Source organism: Equus asinus, chromosome 20 (assembly GCF_041296235.1).
Source record: "Equus asinus isolate D_3611 breed Donkey chromosome 20, EquAss-T2T_v2, whole genome shotgun sequence".
NCBI lineage: Eukaryota > Metazoa > Chordata > Mammalia > Perissodactyla > Equidae > Equus > Equus asinus.
This window is the reverse complement of record NC_091809.1, coordinates 55,659,747-55,676,155: the sequence shown is the minus strand read 5'-3', so window position 1 is coordinate 55,676,155 and position 16,409 is coordinate 55,659,747. Positions and strand designations below refer to the sequence as shown.

The 16,409-nt window shown below is 35.0% G+C and overlaps 1 protein-coding gene across 6 annotated transcripts in view; it reads right to left on the bottom strand.

Moving 5' to 3' along the window:
- The window catches only part of CWF19L2 (CWF19 like cell cycle control factor 2), a 117,317-nt gene that overhangs the window by 81,443 nt on the left and 19,465 nt on the right, over positions 1-16,409 (bottom strand). For 3 of the 6 annotated variants that reach the window (XM_014860779.3, XM_014860782.3, XM_070490357.1), the window contains exons 4-7: positions 13,419-13,532; positions 12,614-12,736; positions 8,096-8,189; positions 2,690-2,805 (exon numbers count right to left, since the gene is read on the bottom strand). In XM_014860779.3, coding sequence (XP_014716265.3) covers positions 2,690-2,805; positions 8,096-8,189; positions 12,614-12,736; positions 13,419-13,532 — 447 coding nt within the window. The remainder of the gene's footprint in view (positions 1-2,689; positions 2,806-8,095; positions 8,190-12,613; positions 12,737-13,418; positions 13,533-16,409) is intronic. The other 3 variants (XM_014860780.3, XM_014860785.3, XM_070490358.1) reach the window with 1 other exon arrangement.

The following is a 16,409-nucleotide window of genomic DNA, read 5'->3' as shown; positions in this document are numbered from 1 at the left end:
TAAGGGAAAAAAATGTAATATACAATTAAAAAAAAGAATTAAAAATAACCTTAACAACACACACATAATAACTACACAGAGAAGTTCATTTAAGAATATAAATACGACTAGAGAAATATTTTAGGATGAGATTTCTCAACATTATAAAGATATTAAGTGTCCCTGATGTATCTATACATTTAGTTAAATTTAAATCAAAATTTCAGAGTTGTAAATTTATTATGGATTTTGGAAAAACGTTTTCTTCTGCAGAGCTTGAACTTGACAAAATAATTCTAAATTTAACAAAAATAAATGAGCACATAAGAAGAAAAGACAATTTTTAATTGGTTTTTTCTATTTTTTTTTTGGTGAGGAAGATTGGCCCTGAGCTAACATCAGTTACCAATCCTCTTTTTGCTGAGTAAGATTGGCCCTGAGCTAAGATCTGTGCCCATCTCCCTCTATTTTGTATGTGGAATGCCACCACAGCATAGCTTGATGAGTGGTGTGTAGGTCCACACCGGGGATCCAAATCTGTGAACCCTAGGCTGCCAAAGTGGAGTATGCATATTTAACCACTACGCCACCAGCCAGACTCTGAAAAGCCAATTTTTTAATGACTAATAAAAGACTTATCCTGCCACAGAATAGGTGTTCAATAATCATTCTCTATCTAAATGAGTTACTGAAAACTACAATAATCATAACAGTATGATACTAATTCTAGGAAACAACAGAAAAATTAACGGAATAGATTTGAGAGTAAAAAACACATTCATTCCGGGGCTGGCCCCGTGGTCGAGTGGTTAAGTTCGCGCGCTCCGCTGCAGGCGGCCCAGTGTTTCGTCAGTTCGAATCCTGGGTGCGGACATGGCACTGCTCATCAAACCATGCTGAGGCAGCGTCCCACATACCACAACCAGAAGGACCCACAAGGAAGAATATACAACTATGTACTGGGGGGCTTTGGGGAGAAAAAAAAAAAAGGGAAAAAAAAAAAAACAGATTCATTCCATACAAGACAATTTAATATATAATAAATGTGCCATTTCAAATTAGTGGGAAAAGAATGATTCATTTAATATATTGTAAACAACTAATCTAAAGACTTAAGGAAAGGTAAATATCTACTTTATACCATACACAAATACATATCCCAGAAAGATTAAAGATATGCATAAAAAAATAAAACTGAACAACTACTCAAAGGAAACATAGGTGCACATTTTTATCATTTGGGGAGTGAAGAAAGCTTGTCAATGAATTACAATAGAGAATTAAGTCATGAGAAAAAAACAACCTGATGGATTTTGTCAGGTAAAAATATTTAAAATATATCCATAGCACACACATATAAACAAAGTAAAAAACAAACATGAAACTAAGAGGAAGAAATTTGAAAAGATTTACTTAAAGATCTTAAATCAATGTCCCAAAGGAAAAATGGGTAAATACTATCAATAATCAATTCACTTAAAAAACACAAATGGTCAAGAAAAAATTTTTTTAATTCCAATTCAGTAGTAAACAAATGTATAAAAATAAAACCAAAGAAAAAGTTTGCTTACCAATCACAGTAGCACAGACTATAAAGAATGATAATCCTACTGTTGAAACTCATGTAATAAAAGAGTCACTCTAATAAGAATATAATTTGTTCAATCTTTCTGTAGAGAAATTTGGCAATATATATCTTACTTCAAATGTCTATATCCTTTAAAACAGCAATTTCATTTTTAATAATTCATTTAAGAAAATAATCAGATAAGTATGCAAAATGCACTGGACAAAGATGGTCAGCACAGTGCTACTTAATAGGGGAAAAAATAAAAATATATAAATGTCCCCTCACTGGCAATTAAATAAACAAATAATGGTAAAACCACATAAACAGATGAAATACTAAGAGGTCATTAAAATGTTTATATTTACTGGCATCCAAATATGTCTATATTAGCAAGTGAAAGAAGCAGGAAGTATTCTATGAGCCTACTTTTATGAAACTATTTTAAAAGTATATAACAAACAGAAAAAAAATCTGGAAAAATACACATTAAAATGTTAAAGATACTCTTAAAAGTAAGGATGAGTTTTCTCTCTCCTTTTTTTTTTCTTTTTTGGCTTGCCTATGTTTTCAAAACCTTACTACTTTCTAAATCTGCTTTCCTCTGGAAATAATTTTTAAAAAGGATATCAATAGCTACTGAAATAGAAAGATTATCCACACCCGGTGAATGGGGGAGCTGGTTCTAAAATATTGTGTATTGCCGCATGGTTCCATTGTTTTAAAAGTATATTCTTAAAAAGAAAGTTACATTCCAAAACTCAAACATAACAAAAACTCTGCAATAAACCAAATACACTGAAATACACCCAAATTTCAACAGTGGTTACCTCCAGGGGTATACTATGGAGGCTTTCCTGTACCATTTAAATTTTCTCACAATGATAAAATATTATTTTTACATTAAACACACACACTTACATTTTACTTACTTTAGTCTTATATTCATTATGTCAATAAAAATATGCTCCATAAGTTTGCATAATTATGAAAAGCAGAAAATAGCTTCAACAGTATATATATTTTAAATTTAATACCAATCCAATTCAAAACTGTTTCAGCACACAAAACACTGACAAAGATAACGACAATTTCTCATATAACTCTGAAAATAACATATATCTCCTTACTACCACTACTCACCCCATATCTTTCAGCTACAATATCTTCGAAACTTCTATGTTGTTTCTCAGCTTGTTCTTTCATTCTTTGATAAGACTTTCTTAGCCAGCTTAAACCACCATCTTCTACCACTGAAACTAAATTCCAATATTAAATGTCAGTTATACTTTTCATGTGGTTATGACAGAATACTTATTGTTTCTATGAAGATGTCTTAAGTATAAAATATTATTCCTTGAACATATAAAAATCATAACAGCATTTAAATTCAACATATATCTGAATACCCAAATATGCAAGGTATAGAGTTTTATAACTCTGAGCAAGGAAAAAATAAATAAAGCTATCCTCAAAAAAACTGTAATATAAGAGAATGAAGATAAAAGGATAAATAATTAGAATAAAGATAATATGTGATAAAGATTACAAAAAGATATAGAGCTATAGAAAAATGAGAAAAGGAAGGATTACTTCTAAATGTGAGGTCTGGGAAAATTTCACAAATCAGGTTCAAACAAATGACCTGGATTTCTACGAACAAAGATAAGAATAGGCAGGGCATTCCCAGAAATAAATAAGGAATAAAGATACACACATGGGGGGAAAGCTATCTCAAATACAGTACAAAGAACAAATAAGGAAATTATAGACAATAATGCTGAAATTTATATTAAACCAAATTATTCTACTTTAGTCGTGATTACCAACTATAAAAACTGAATGTCTTCAACAAAATTATTAAGCTGCCTATATTTACTTCTACATACATCAAACTTTTGATATGCATAAAGAGGAAATCTAACTTAAGCCAAAACTCTGCTCTGATTTTCCTCGCCCAGAATAGGACTGCTTTACATCACCCCAGCTCTATAACCAACAAAACACGTGCACACACAGACCCCAAAAGACGGGTGCAAAAATGTTCCCAGCAGAAAAATCTGCAGTAATCCTAGCCTGAAAACAACCCAAATGTTCATCATCAGTAAAATAGACATATATATCATAGATTATATCTTCCTAAAATAGATACTATACAGCAATGAGAATGAATAACTACAACTCTATACAACAACATGAATGAATCTGAAAATGTGGACAAAAGCAGCAGGAAACAAAAGAGGATAGGGTGTATGATTCCAGGAAAAACTCATTTTTCGTGCTAGAAAACAGAATAGTGGTTACCTTTCCGGCAAGAGCTATTGACTAGAAAGACCAGAAAGGGAGCTTTTGGGATACTAATAATGTTCTGTTTCTAAAACTGTGTGCTGATTACACGCATTTTCACTTTGTGAAAATGATCAGTCTGTATACTTATGTTTTGTGTACTTTTCTGAGTATGTGTTAAACTTCAATAAAAAGTTTACTTAAATAAAAAACAGATTTTTCAATCCTCAACTAATTCTAGTTCCTCATTTTAATCTCAACGTTTATCTTAGTAATTTCTTCTAAGATAATGTGTTCTTTCTTTACAGGTCTAAAATATATTATACTTCAAAACCTAAATCTCTAGTTAACTCAATGATTCATTTTTCATTCAAGTTTATTTTGCTCTTGCTCTTTTTTCCCTTATTTACATAGTTTATGAGTTCAAAATTAACAATGCAACTACCCAAGAAAGTTAGAGTCTAAGTCTGCAATTTACAGTGTTAATGTCCCAGCTATATAATTAAATTCTTTATTCCGAAGAGTTCTGTGACTGATGAAGTGCCGATAAGCATAGTGAAAATTCCCTGAACAATCGCCATTAACACAGTTTAGAAAAAGAAAAAAAACTCAGAGAAAAAGTAAGACTGCTTTTATTCCTCTATGTTGACATTTATCAAGGAAATTTAACAGGAATAAAAATGTTCAGCCAATTCAGTCATGAGTAAAATCCACACTTTAGAAATATTTATATAATAATGTTACCTTTAGTTGAATTTATGTTCTATTTCAATAATCTTATTAATCTTATAATTAGAGATGTCAATAATGAAATATTTTTAACAAGAGAAATCACCAAATTTAATATTTAAAAAGAAAACAAAAAATACCAACCTACAGCATCATGTAGCAGGAAATTCAATCTAACAAACAGTGAATATTTACTAACTAAAATTTGTTAAGCACAGTAGGAAGTAAAAACTTAAGTCGCAGTCCCTGTTCTATTCTATACTGAGATAAAGGTATATCAAATAATTATAGAAAGTTCATTGGCATGCAGCACTTAATGTATACCTATATCTGAAATATGTTTTTTATAAGTCAAAAATTGAGACTGAAGTATATGCATCCATCATAATTAAAAGTTATATTGCTATAGACAAAATACAACCAAATGAATCTAGGATACATTCCCTATTTTTCTCAGAAGATAGGATAATATAAAAATAGCAATAAATTAAATAACAGGAGACCCAGATTTCAGTCTTGCTGCTACTACTAAATAGTTGTGATCTTAAGCAAGTCATTAACTTCTTGGAACCTTTGCTTCTGCATCTGTAAAACAAGGCAGTTGATTTAAACCACCTGTGAAATTTCTTCCAGCTCAAAAGATTCTAAACGAGAAGCAAAAAAAAAAAGAAAAAAAACAGAAGAAAAAACCTATAGGAAGAACAAAAACATATCGAAAGAGTTTGTAAACAAGAATTTCTACAAACTACATGGAACAAATGCAGCCTTCTAAGGAAGAATCTAAAGTAACTAACCCTGGACTAGGACTCGGAAGACCTGGGTTCTAGTACTGTCACACGACTACAGGCAAATTACCTGGCCACTCTTAGCCTTAGTTTCCTGAGCTATAAAATTACAACATCTACTTTGCTATCTTCACATGGTTGCTATGAAAATAAGCTGATATATAAATGTGCCACCTAAAGTTTAAAATTGTACAAATATTCCCATTACTAAAATAGATTAAAAATAATTTTGTATAGACCCTGCAAATGGTCTACTTACTTTTCCACCTAAATTTCTCTAAGGAAAAAAATCAAGGTTAATGAATTATTTATTGAAAATATAGCGCCTCAATCATTACAAAAAACTGTTGATAAAACCTTCCCAAGGGGCTGGCCCCGTGGCCGAGTGGTTAAGTTCGCACACTCCGCGGCAGGTGGCCCAGTGTTTCATTAGTTCGAATCCTGGGCACAGACATGGCACTGCTCATCAAACCACGCTGAGGCAGCGTCCCACATGCCACAACTAGAAGGACCCACAACGAAGAATATACAACTATGTACCGGGGGGCTTTGGGGAGAAAAAGGAAAAAAATAAAATCTTTAAAAAAAAAAAAAAAAAACTTCCCAAAACATTTAATCATAAGGACAAGTATTTGCCATTGTCATCATTATTATTTACTATATTCCAGATTCTGTGCTAAAAGATTTTCTCATTTAATCTTCACAATAACTATATAAGATAGACACTATCATTATTCACCATTACAGATGAGTAAACTGGACTCAGAGAGGTCTGGAAACTTTCCCAAAATCATAAGTGGAAATGACAAAATTCTAATCCCAAGTAGCTAAAGTCCAAAGTCAGAGTCCTTAACGAAACACACTATGTCATCTCCACGTACCTCGTTAATACCAATGTTACAATACCTTTGGCGCCTAACCATTGCAGCCCTACCACTGGTCTAAACACAACAACTCCACTATCCGCATATGCAGAAAAACCTGCAGATCATTTTTTAAAACAATTTCAACTCTGGGATCTGAGCCTCTCACAGACAGAAGCTTTCTGTCATTTTCCCTCCTTCTAAATAAAGATTATGGGAAAGGAAAGTGTGATATGAAGGGGAAAGGAGAAAGGCTCTCTAAAACCTTTATGTAGGGTTTTTCTCCCAGCGTCTTTGATTCTGCTGTTTCAGTGAGGGGAAAGATACCACCTAAGGTGGAACTTTGGGTCTTCCCCAGTATAGTTAAGAACCTGCTGACTGCAAATCCTCAAAGAGTGGGTTTGTCAATTCTAAGTTTTCCCCATAGATGAATGTACTGACAGTCCTCTGACAATATAGGCGGTAAAAGCTTAGATCATAAAATCAGTCCTATACAGTAATGGTTCACTGAGCTAACTTACTGCTCCCCAAACTATTTTTTAAGTTTCTAAAAAACAGTATTTCAAAGAGACCATTGTATGACTACGGCTAATATTATATCCCCCAGCAGAGATATATCTGCCTATGCTGAAAGGCAATAAAGAAAATGTTACAATGACTATTAACTTAAGTAAACTGCTAAATAAAAACTATAAAGGTACATATAAGGTGGCTCTAGGGACATCTCTACATAAAATACAAAAGAATTTTAACAAATGGCCAAAATACAAACAATGTATAAAAAGCAGGAAAATATTCTACAAATAAATCCCTAACATGAAAAGATAACATCATAATTTACAATACTATCTGTATACTGGGTTAATTGTAATTAAATACACTTTTCATAGAGTTGTCAATGCAACACTTATTTGGCATATAAATATTTTTTAAATTATGGTATAAAGTATGATTATGTGACAGATATTCTGTCTCCATCTGCTGGAAAGTAACAGCACTATCCTAAGGTCAATGAAAATTTTATGAATGCTAGCAAAGTAGGAATTTCTGAAGATATGAAACCACATCTTTAATGTTTATACATTATTTTCATGAAATTTCAGACTTAATACTTTTTACATTTTGCTATAGAATGTAACAAACCAAAGCACTATTATTATCCTCACAGAATGATACTTTGTATTAATCCATTCAAAATAGAAACTCAGATATGAAAACATTATCAAGCATAAAAATACATATTCACTTAATTTGTTCCAAAATATATCATAAATAATCCTAAGTACTAATAATTTAAATAAGACCTCAAAAGACTGCAAACTTTTTTTTCTTTTTTTGCTGAGGAAGATTGGCCCTGGGCTAACATCCATGCCCATCTTCCTCCACTTTATACGTGGGACACCCACCACAGCATGGCTTGATAAGTGGTACACAGGTCCACTCCCGGGATCCAAACTAGTGAACCCCAGGCCACCAAAGCAGAGTACACAAACTTAATCGCTACACCACCGCACCAGCCCCAGACTGCAAATATTTTATCAATGTTTTGTCATATGTAAACTGAACCTTTCGAAATCATCCATAGATGCTCATAATATGAAGCCATACAAATTTCACATCAGATAATCAATAACCAGCATTGTTTTGCCAATACAGAAGCAGACACAGAAAATTCCAGACTTGATCAAAATTACAGCATCAAGCAGAAATACTTAAATAACCAGTGATAAACTTTGGAGTTAATAAATCGCAAAATCTGATGTGGGTTATTATTCATTTTTGGAATTCATAATACATCTTGCCAATCTACCCACAAACTCAGATCATTGTCTTAATACCAAGTAATAAGAAATGCCTGTGTGTCCACAGCCAAAACATATGAATACCTTTAGTAACTGATGATACATTACAGTCTTCTGGTGGAAGACCTGTCCCACCATCCTTCCAGAATGGATTCAATTCTCTTTCCAGCAGTCTGGACTAGAAGAAAACATTTTAAAGGTCATAATTTAAAAAAACCTCATCATAAAATATATTAATAAATAATAAATCTGAGATTCAGTTAACAGTTGTAACCTTGGACAAATATTTAAAATACTCTTTTAAGACATACTCTTCTGCAACTTGCAAGAAATAAATGTCTACATTAACATTCATTCAATGCTTTTATTGAATGCCTACACAAATCAGAACTGAGCTACATGCACGAGATACAACACCCAATATGCCTAACTCAGCCCTTGGCAGATTACGAGATAGGAATACAGACAATAAACAAGTAACTGAGATGTGCTTTGAAGACAGAAGTACACACAGTGCTAAAGCCGCACAGAATTCAAGCCCCTCTCACACTGAAGGATCAAAGAGTTCCTAGAGGAAGTAACATGTGCGGTCTTAGGCATAAGAATGAAGAGGAATTAGCCACATTTTCTTTTGTTAGGGTGACAGGGCATAAAGATGGTCCAGGTAGAAGGAATAATAGCGCTTTCATAAAACCCTAGAGCAAAGAAAAGGCACAACACTTTCAAGGAACTTGAATTAATTCAGGCTGGCTAAAACTTAGAAGCATGAGTGAGTAGGGATAAGACATTAACTAGGCCACACAAGCCATTTTAAACTGCTATTAGGGTTTTATGCTGGGGCAATGGTGAGTCACAAAAGTGATCGGCTTTGTATTACACAAAGAGCAAACTGATTTCCGAGTGGAGGAAAGACGAGAAGAGCAAGATTAGAGACAAGAATCTAGTCAGAAAACTATAATAGCTATCAGAAAAGAGATGATGACAGCCTAATTATAATTCAAGTGCCTCCTGTGCACTATGTCATGCACTGACACTAAAATAAACTAGGCGTAGTCCTTGCCATCAAAGAAATTATAGTCTAGAGAAAGGAGAAAAACAATTAAGCAATATTAACATAGGTAAGTCCGACAAAGGTAAAGGGTGCTATAGAACCACATGCTAGGGGTACCTAACTTGATCTCAGGAGGTCAGAAAATGCTTCTTAGAACTAATAAGGGCAATTATTAGAATTAATAATGGCAATTAGATGAAGAAGAACAGAAAGAGTTAAATGGTAGTTTACAGTAATATCAAATAACCATGCTATTGAAAACAAAATGTTGGATAAATTTTCTTTTAAAAAAAGCTTTTAAAAAGTATCCATAGCTGACAAAAAAAGTACAGAAGCTTTAAAGGACAAAATTTAAGTTAAAGGTTAACTTAGAGGGATAAACAAAACCATAAGGATTTGATTTCTTAGAGTAGTTTGTACCAAAAAAGACTGTCACCTCCCTTGTTAGCCTATTACAAAATCTCACAGTATCTATAATCAAGGAATTTCTTCCAGTGGTCTCATCTAGACAGTCAAAGAGATACACATCAGATACTCAATAGGATTTTTTAAAAGGCTGAGGAGGAACATTGACAACAGGCTAGATAAATTATGAGATATTATCTGAAAATGTATACAAAAGACAAAGGAATGAATATATAAAGAACTACTAAAAATTAGTAAGAAAAAGGCAACCCCATAAGAAAAATAAGCAGGGGCCGGCCCCGTGGCCGAGTGGTTAAGTTCGCGTGCTCCGCTTTGGCGGCCCAGAGTTCGGATCCTGCACGCAGACATGGCACCACTCATTAAGCCATGTTGAGGCGGCGTCCCACATGCCACAACTAGAAGGACCCACAACTAAAATACACAACTATGTACTTGGGGAATTTGGGGAGGAAAAAAAAGAAAGAAGAAGATTGGCAACAGTTGTTAGCTCAGGTGCCAACCTTTAAAAAAAAAAAAAAAGAAGGGGCTGGCCCCATGGCCGAATGGTTAAGTTCACGCGCTCCGCTGCAGGCAAGACAGTGTTTCGTTGGTTCGAATCCTGGGCACGGACATGGCACTGCTCATCAACCCACGCTGAGGCAGCGTCCCACACGCCACAACTAGAAGGACCCACAATGAAGAATATACAATTATGTACTGGAGGGGCTTTGGGGAGAAAAAGGAAAAAATAAAATCTTTAAAGAAAAGAAAAAGATGCAAAAAACATAGTTTTTTCAAAAAGGTTTTCAAACTTTTATAATCTTGACTTACAGAGAGATTTTATGTATATGTGTGTCCAAAGCAAAGGTTTCAGGAAACAAAATATATCTTTATTACAAGTAATACATGCTGATATCTTATATTTTCAAATGCTGATCGCAATAAATTAATTTCATAACCCACATTTTGAAAAGCACTAGCCTAGAACACCAAAGAAATGACATCTTCAATATCAGGAAAAGATGTAAAATCAACATGCTTCACACAGAAGCTTCAGTTAAGGACCACTATTTTGGAATTCTTCCCATTATCTTCACTTTATCCTCACTCCCATTACAAGAATTAACATTTGTTTTTAAGGCAACAGCCATTTCTTCTCAAAATAAACCAAATATTTACTATGTCTTAAGCATATAATGACGTGCAGAGAACAACATACTCAAGCTGATGTGCAGATGTTTGAAAATTGGCTAGTCGCGCTCACCAGTCTAGATGACTGACTTCTACACAACAATCTGAATTCCGACCTAAGCAAAAATCAAAAATCACTACAGCTTATCAAACTTCAGAACTAAATCCAGGGATTTACAGAGCAGCAAGGAAAATTCATTGGGAAAAGAACAGTAATCTACAATTTCAAATATATAAAAAAGCACCTAAGAAATGCAGAGTTCTATACTAGTTGCTAAGGGAGATATAAACAAAACAGTTTCTTAAAAAATTTATAATATCATAAGGGAAATAGGATAAGACTATTAAATTTCAGTACTTTACAGAAAACTACAAATACTATATATAGTAAAGGAGCTAATAATGTGCTACGGAAACATAAAGGAAGAGAGATTTATTTCAGTCAAGGGAAAGAGGAAGAATTTCAAAATATATATTCAGTTAGGCCTTGAAGGATAAAGAGGATGCAGACATACAGAGATAGAGGGAATTCACCTAGAAAGAACCAGATGAACGAAAATTCAGACACAGGAATCTGTACAGAAATATGAGGCCGAGTGATTAATTTGGTTGAGGTACAAATTACCTAAGAGAGAGAAATTTGCCTGAAACATCAATCTAATGAGTTTGGACTCTATTTTGCAGTCACCTTTTTGGGGTTTTTAATGAAAAACAATAAATACAGGACCTTTCTTCTCAGTCCAGGCTTTGAACAAGTTAAGGAATAAAATAAAAGCAAAGGAAATAAAAGACAAAATTACCTTTATTGTTGATGAAGACTAAATTAGAAGAGAATTTTTCTTTCAGTGAAAGCCAAATGGGCTGAACCCCACACTGAGGCAGACTTTCCCAGGTAAAGAAAGCACTGAACCAACCCCCACCTTACCTCATTCCCCACACGGTCTCTGGAGGCAGCCTGTTCCATAAGCAGGAAAGGCAGAGCTAAACCAAATACGCCCAGTTTACTCTTTCCAAATTAACCAATAGAAAATTTAGTCCATATCCTCAAAGACAGAATGAGAAAAGGTGGTAGCATGAAATACGCCAGTGAAACTTCTTACACCAGAAAGGAAACATTCGAAATGGCAAGACACATTCTCCTTAACTTGTATCACTGAAGACTTCTAAAGAGAATAATACCATGATCAAAGTTGTACTTTGAAAAAATTAACCTGATATCATTTGCAGGATGCTGAAAAACAAATTAAGAGGTTATTGTAATTGCCCAGGCAAGAGTAAATGAGGGCCTGAACCCTAATAATATCTAAGCTTAAATGGCTCTTAGTTCCAAGGGCTGTCTGCAGTTCATTATAATTATTAACTCAGCTCCAGTACAGATGACATAAACGAAGCACAGAGAGCTGAAGTAAGACATACAACTTCCAACAGATAAAAAGTTTTGTGGGTCTAATTCTGCTGTTTACTGTTTTAGATGACTCTCATTCAAGGACTATCCCTGTATTTCATGTATTTTGTGATATGAAATTATGAGTTTATATTCCATAGAACTTATTTCTGGGAAATCTGTGTTGCCCAGGTGGACAGTGTGATCCTTTAGAAAGCACTGGTGGCTACTTCTGCCAAGCACTTCAAGGCACTACCAACTCAAGAACACTTTAAAATAAATTCTCACCTTAAAGATTTTCAGGCCAGAAAGGTAGCATAGTTCAAGCCCTCAAATCATAAACACATAGTTATATGCCCTAGATTTATAAATCCAGTAAACCACTAAACTGACTTCCTACAGGGAACTTATTTTAAAAAAACATACTACATTTCATAGTTGTCCCTATTAATTTTATTAAATACCACAAAGGATAAATAATATTTCACAAGTAAAACTGCATTTATATAAATGTCTTATCGATTTATTAAAGGCAAATTAGAAAGCTAAAGCATTTTAAATATTCTCTTACCTGTTCAAGTGCTTGGGTTTTCTCTTGCTCTGTTTTCCTTATAGTTTCCTTTTCAGCTTTGAGTGATGATGATGACACAATTTTAACAGACGTAAAATCAACAGTCATCCACTCATCCCTCTGCTAAAAAAAAAAGTCATTTTGATCTAAATTGATTAGAACTCAATACCTGGATCAAATTCTATATGGCTGTAAAACTTGAAGCAAGTTTCTTAGTCTCTCCTGTATAAAACGGGATAAAATCCCTACCTTTCAGGACTGTTCTTAGGAATGCACAAGAAAACAGATTTAAGGCATCAAGTGCAGTGCCTGACACATAACAGGCACTCAAACATTAGCTCCTTTGCACATTCTTCCTTCACCGTGGCTAAAAGTGTATAAATTGCATTCTTCCTCAGGCATACAAACTATAACCCAAAATTTGTGAACGATTCAACTCTTAAGGATTGCTAAAACAATTACGGCAAGAGGTGAAGGGAGACAAAACTGTGACCGCACTCTACTCACTGTAGAAAGGTAAGATAGAGGTAACAATACAAGGCTTCAAGTACATAGGGGAAAGGGCCACTGCTCTATCAACAACCAGAAGCAGGGAACCCCCTGAGGGACTAGAATAGAGATAAGCACTCACAGAAGGAGAAGAAGGGGAGTCTAAAGGCTCAACAAACAGCATTACTGCCAACATTATTCATAAAAGTATACGGTTTGCAAGGTCTAATTTTTCTCCTGAAAAAATTACATCTTGGATTTTAACATTTATCTTATTCTTAAAAGTTCTCACTTTATTTAAAATCAGGTGACTTACCTGAATAACTTGGTTGTCTTCTTGTTTTCCTGCCTTTTCATCTTTCACTTTCCAGGCCTTTTCCTTGCCAGGAGTTTGGAATGGAACAGCCTCAACCCACTCATCTTCAGAGCTCTAAGAATATTTAGAATATAAGTGAAATTCTAAAATTTGCATACTTTCATATAAAAATTCTATGTTGTTGTTAAATGGTAGAAATTCAGCTTCCTAGAGAAAATTCTTACAGTATACTTCCCCTATCAAAAGTTACACTGAAGATTTGAAGAAAGAACACGTAAACCCACTATTTTTGGATAAGCTCAAGAGGTTACCACCCAAATTATTTCTATGTTCTTAGTAGTTTATTATCAAGCCAAGGGAAATCAAAAAACAAAGGTTACAACTGCTAGGTAGAGAACTCACTTCAGCACAGAGTTGCAGTTCCTACCAACATCAAGTAATACTGACATCTTTGTGTAACTAGAACAAGGGAACCAATACCCAAGTAAATGACTTTGCCTCTCAGTTTCAAATTCTGAGATTTCCCTGGATCTAAAAATAGAGAGATCTCAGTTAGCAGTCAGGCTGGGAAAGCACTTTGCTTACTGTGTTTAAATACCAGATTACTAAATCAACTAAGAAGTATTTAGTCAACATCCCCTATGTGCTCAGCATTATGCCAGGTTTTGGGTTTTGTTTTCAACAAATGTATCAATCAACTCTTCTACGTTAAGTACTGTAATAAGGACTTTCACATATGCTATCATGCTCACTCCTTGAAACAAACCTACATAAAATATTATTTTGGTTTTACAGATGAGAAAAGCTCCCCAACATTAAGTTACTTGCCCAGGTTACATGACATCCAGGTGGCAGAACCAGAATAGAAATCTACATCTGTCTGGCTTTAAAAATCTATTCTTTAGAGCTGTACAACTTAAGTGTAGGAAAGATCCTAGAAACCACCTACTACAAGCCACTTGTTAATTCCCAATAGAGAAACTTTGAGGTCAAGGGAAGAAAATGGGTTTCCTGAATGAAACCAACATTCTTTCATTTCATGAAGTTCTTGAAAATTACCTAGAGAACCAAAATATGTCTAGTAAAAGGTCTAATCCACATGGAGTAAACATATTTGTGCTCTGGCATCTCAAGTGCCAAGTGTTTCCCAATGCAGAGCAGATTTTATTCATTCATTCGTTCATTCATGCAGGCCTTGATTTGGATTTATAGAAACCTTAGAACTATTCATCTACAGATAAAGTTATAATTTTTTAAGATACTCACTATAATCTACTGATATTTACACTGTCAAATCAATTAAGAGAGTCCTGGTTCCTACCACTTGGTGTTATCCACTAAAAAGGGAGTTTATAATTTGAAAAAATTAGCACAGTCTTTGGGGAAGTGCCAATTTGCTAAGATGAAACTAAAAAAAATTTAAAAGTTAGTGATCCACAAGATTCTGTCAAAGGCCTTCTAAAACTATAGATTTTCTTTCCTAGAGATTTTCCTACTAGATGTTAATCAATCACTTGAAATTCACTAACCAGAGACATCAGTTGCTTCACCACCATAGCCGCAACCAATCTCCAACCCCGGATAAATCCAATCATCATGACCTACAACTTCAGCTGAGCTAGACTCTCAATCCTAACCAGTATTCCTCTGACTGGTCCCTGGTCAGTTCTCTCTTCTATTCCTTTCACTTAATCCCCTTTGAAATATTTACCAGTTTTATATTGGTTTGTGTGACTACTTGATTAATGTCTCACTCTCCCAATAGGTAGTAAGCTCTATTAGGACAGCAATCACATCAACTTTTGCCTAGTTTGTATTCCCCTAAGGACCTAGCTTAATACCTTGGCAGACAGTAGACAATCATTATCTTCTTAAACATCCTCAAGTTTTCTACGAATTTCCATTCCCTATACTCTCAGCAAATAACTCTCCTCTTCCTTGATCAAGAAAAATAAGGTCATCTTAGCTTCCTATCCAACCTCCAACAAAATTATTTATACCTGTGCCTATGCTTGCCTCTTGTTAATTCTTCCTGTTCAAGGCAGGTCCTCCTCCAAAGATCTTAATCCCACCCATTCCGGATCCACCAGTACCTTGCTTCATAAGTTATCTCATTCTCTTGTAGCTCCAAACAAAGCTTTCTATTGGCCTGATGTATGCTCAAGTACTTCCCATCTTTTTTTTTGTGAATGAGAAAAGAAGGAACCTTTCTTGACCCTATGTTTCCCTCCAGCAGCAATTTATCTTTCCAACTTCTATTCTAAGCCAAATTCTTGAAAGAGTAGTCTACATCCACTGCCTTCTCATCCTCACTTTTACCCATTTCTCAAAACTCTACAATATAACTACTGTCCTCATTAATCTACTGAAACTTCTTCAAAGGTAACCACGGCTTCACTTTGCCCAATTCAGCAAAATGTTTCAGTCTTTATTTCCCTAGAGCTCTCTGCTGAACACAACTCTGTTGATGACTCCCTTTGTTGATTTCCACAACATTTCCCAGTTCTCCTCCCATTCTTTGTTTCTCCTCCATTTCCATCATGCATCCTTCCTCCTTTGCTCAGCCCTTAAATATCAATGCTGTTTGGGGAGCAAAATGGCAGGGTGAGCTGACCCGGGAATCTCTCCCCTCCAAACTACAACAAAGGATTGGAAAAAAACTGAATTTCAGGAATAAACCTAATGCCAGACCGTCAGAGACCCACGGCACCAAAAAGATGGAGGACAGAGATGCTGCAGCAGGCCTTGGACGAGCTGGAACAGGGTAGGAGAAAATTTTTCTCCCTCCCCTAGAGACTGGGATCGCTGCCGCAGGTGCGGGATGGAGCGGGAGAGGGGCCGCACCACCGGGGGATAGTCCAGGACTCCCACCGCCGGTACAGTGGAAACCTGCTGATGGGGGAAAGCTTCTGTGTGCGGCCATAAAGCCAGGGCCCCGGAAGTCTAGAGAACAGAGCTGATCCGAATCCAGATCGGTGCGCAAGAGAAACT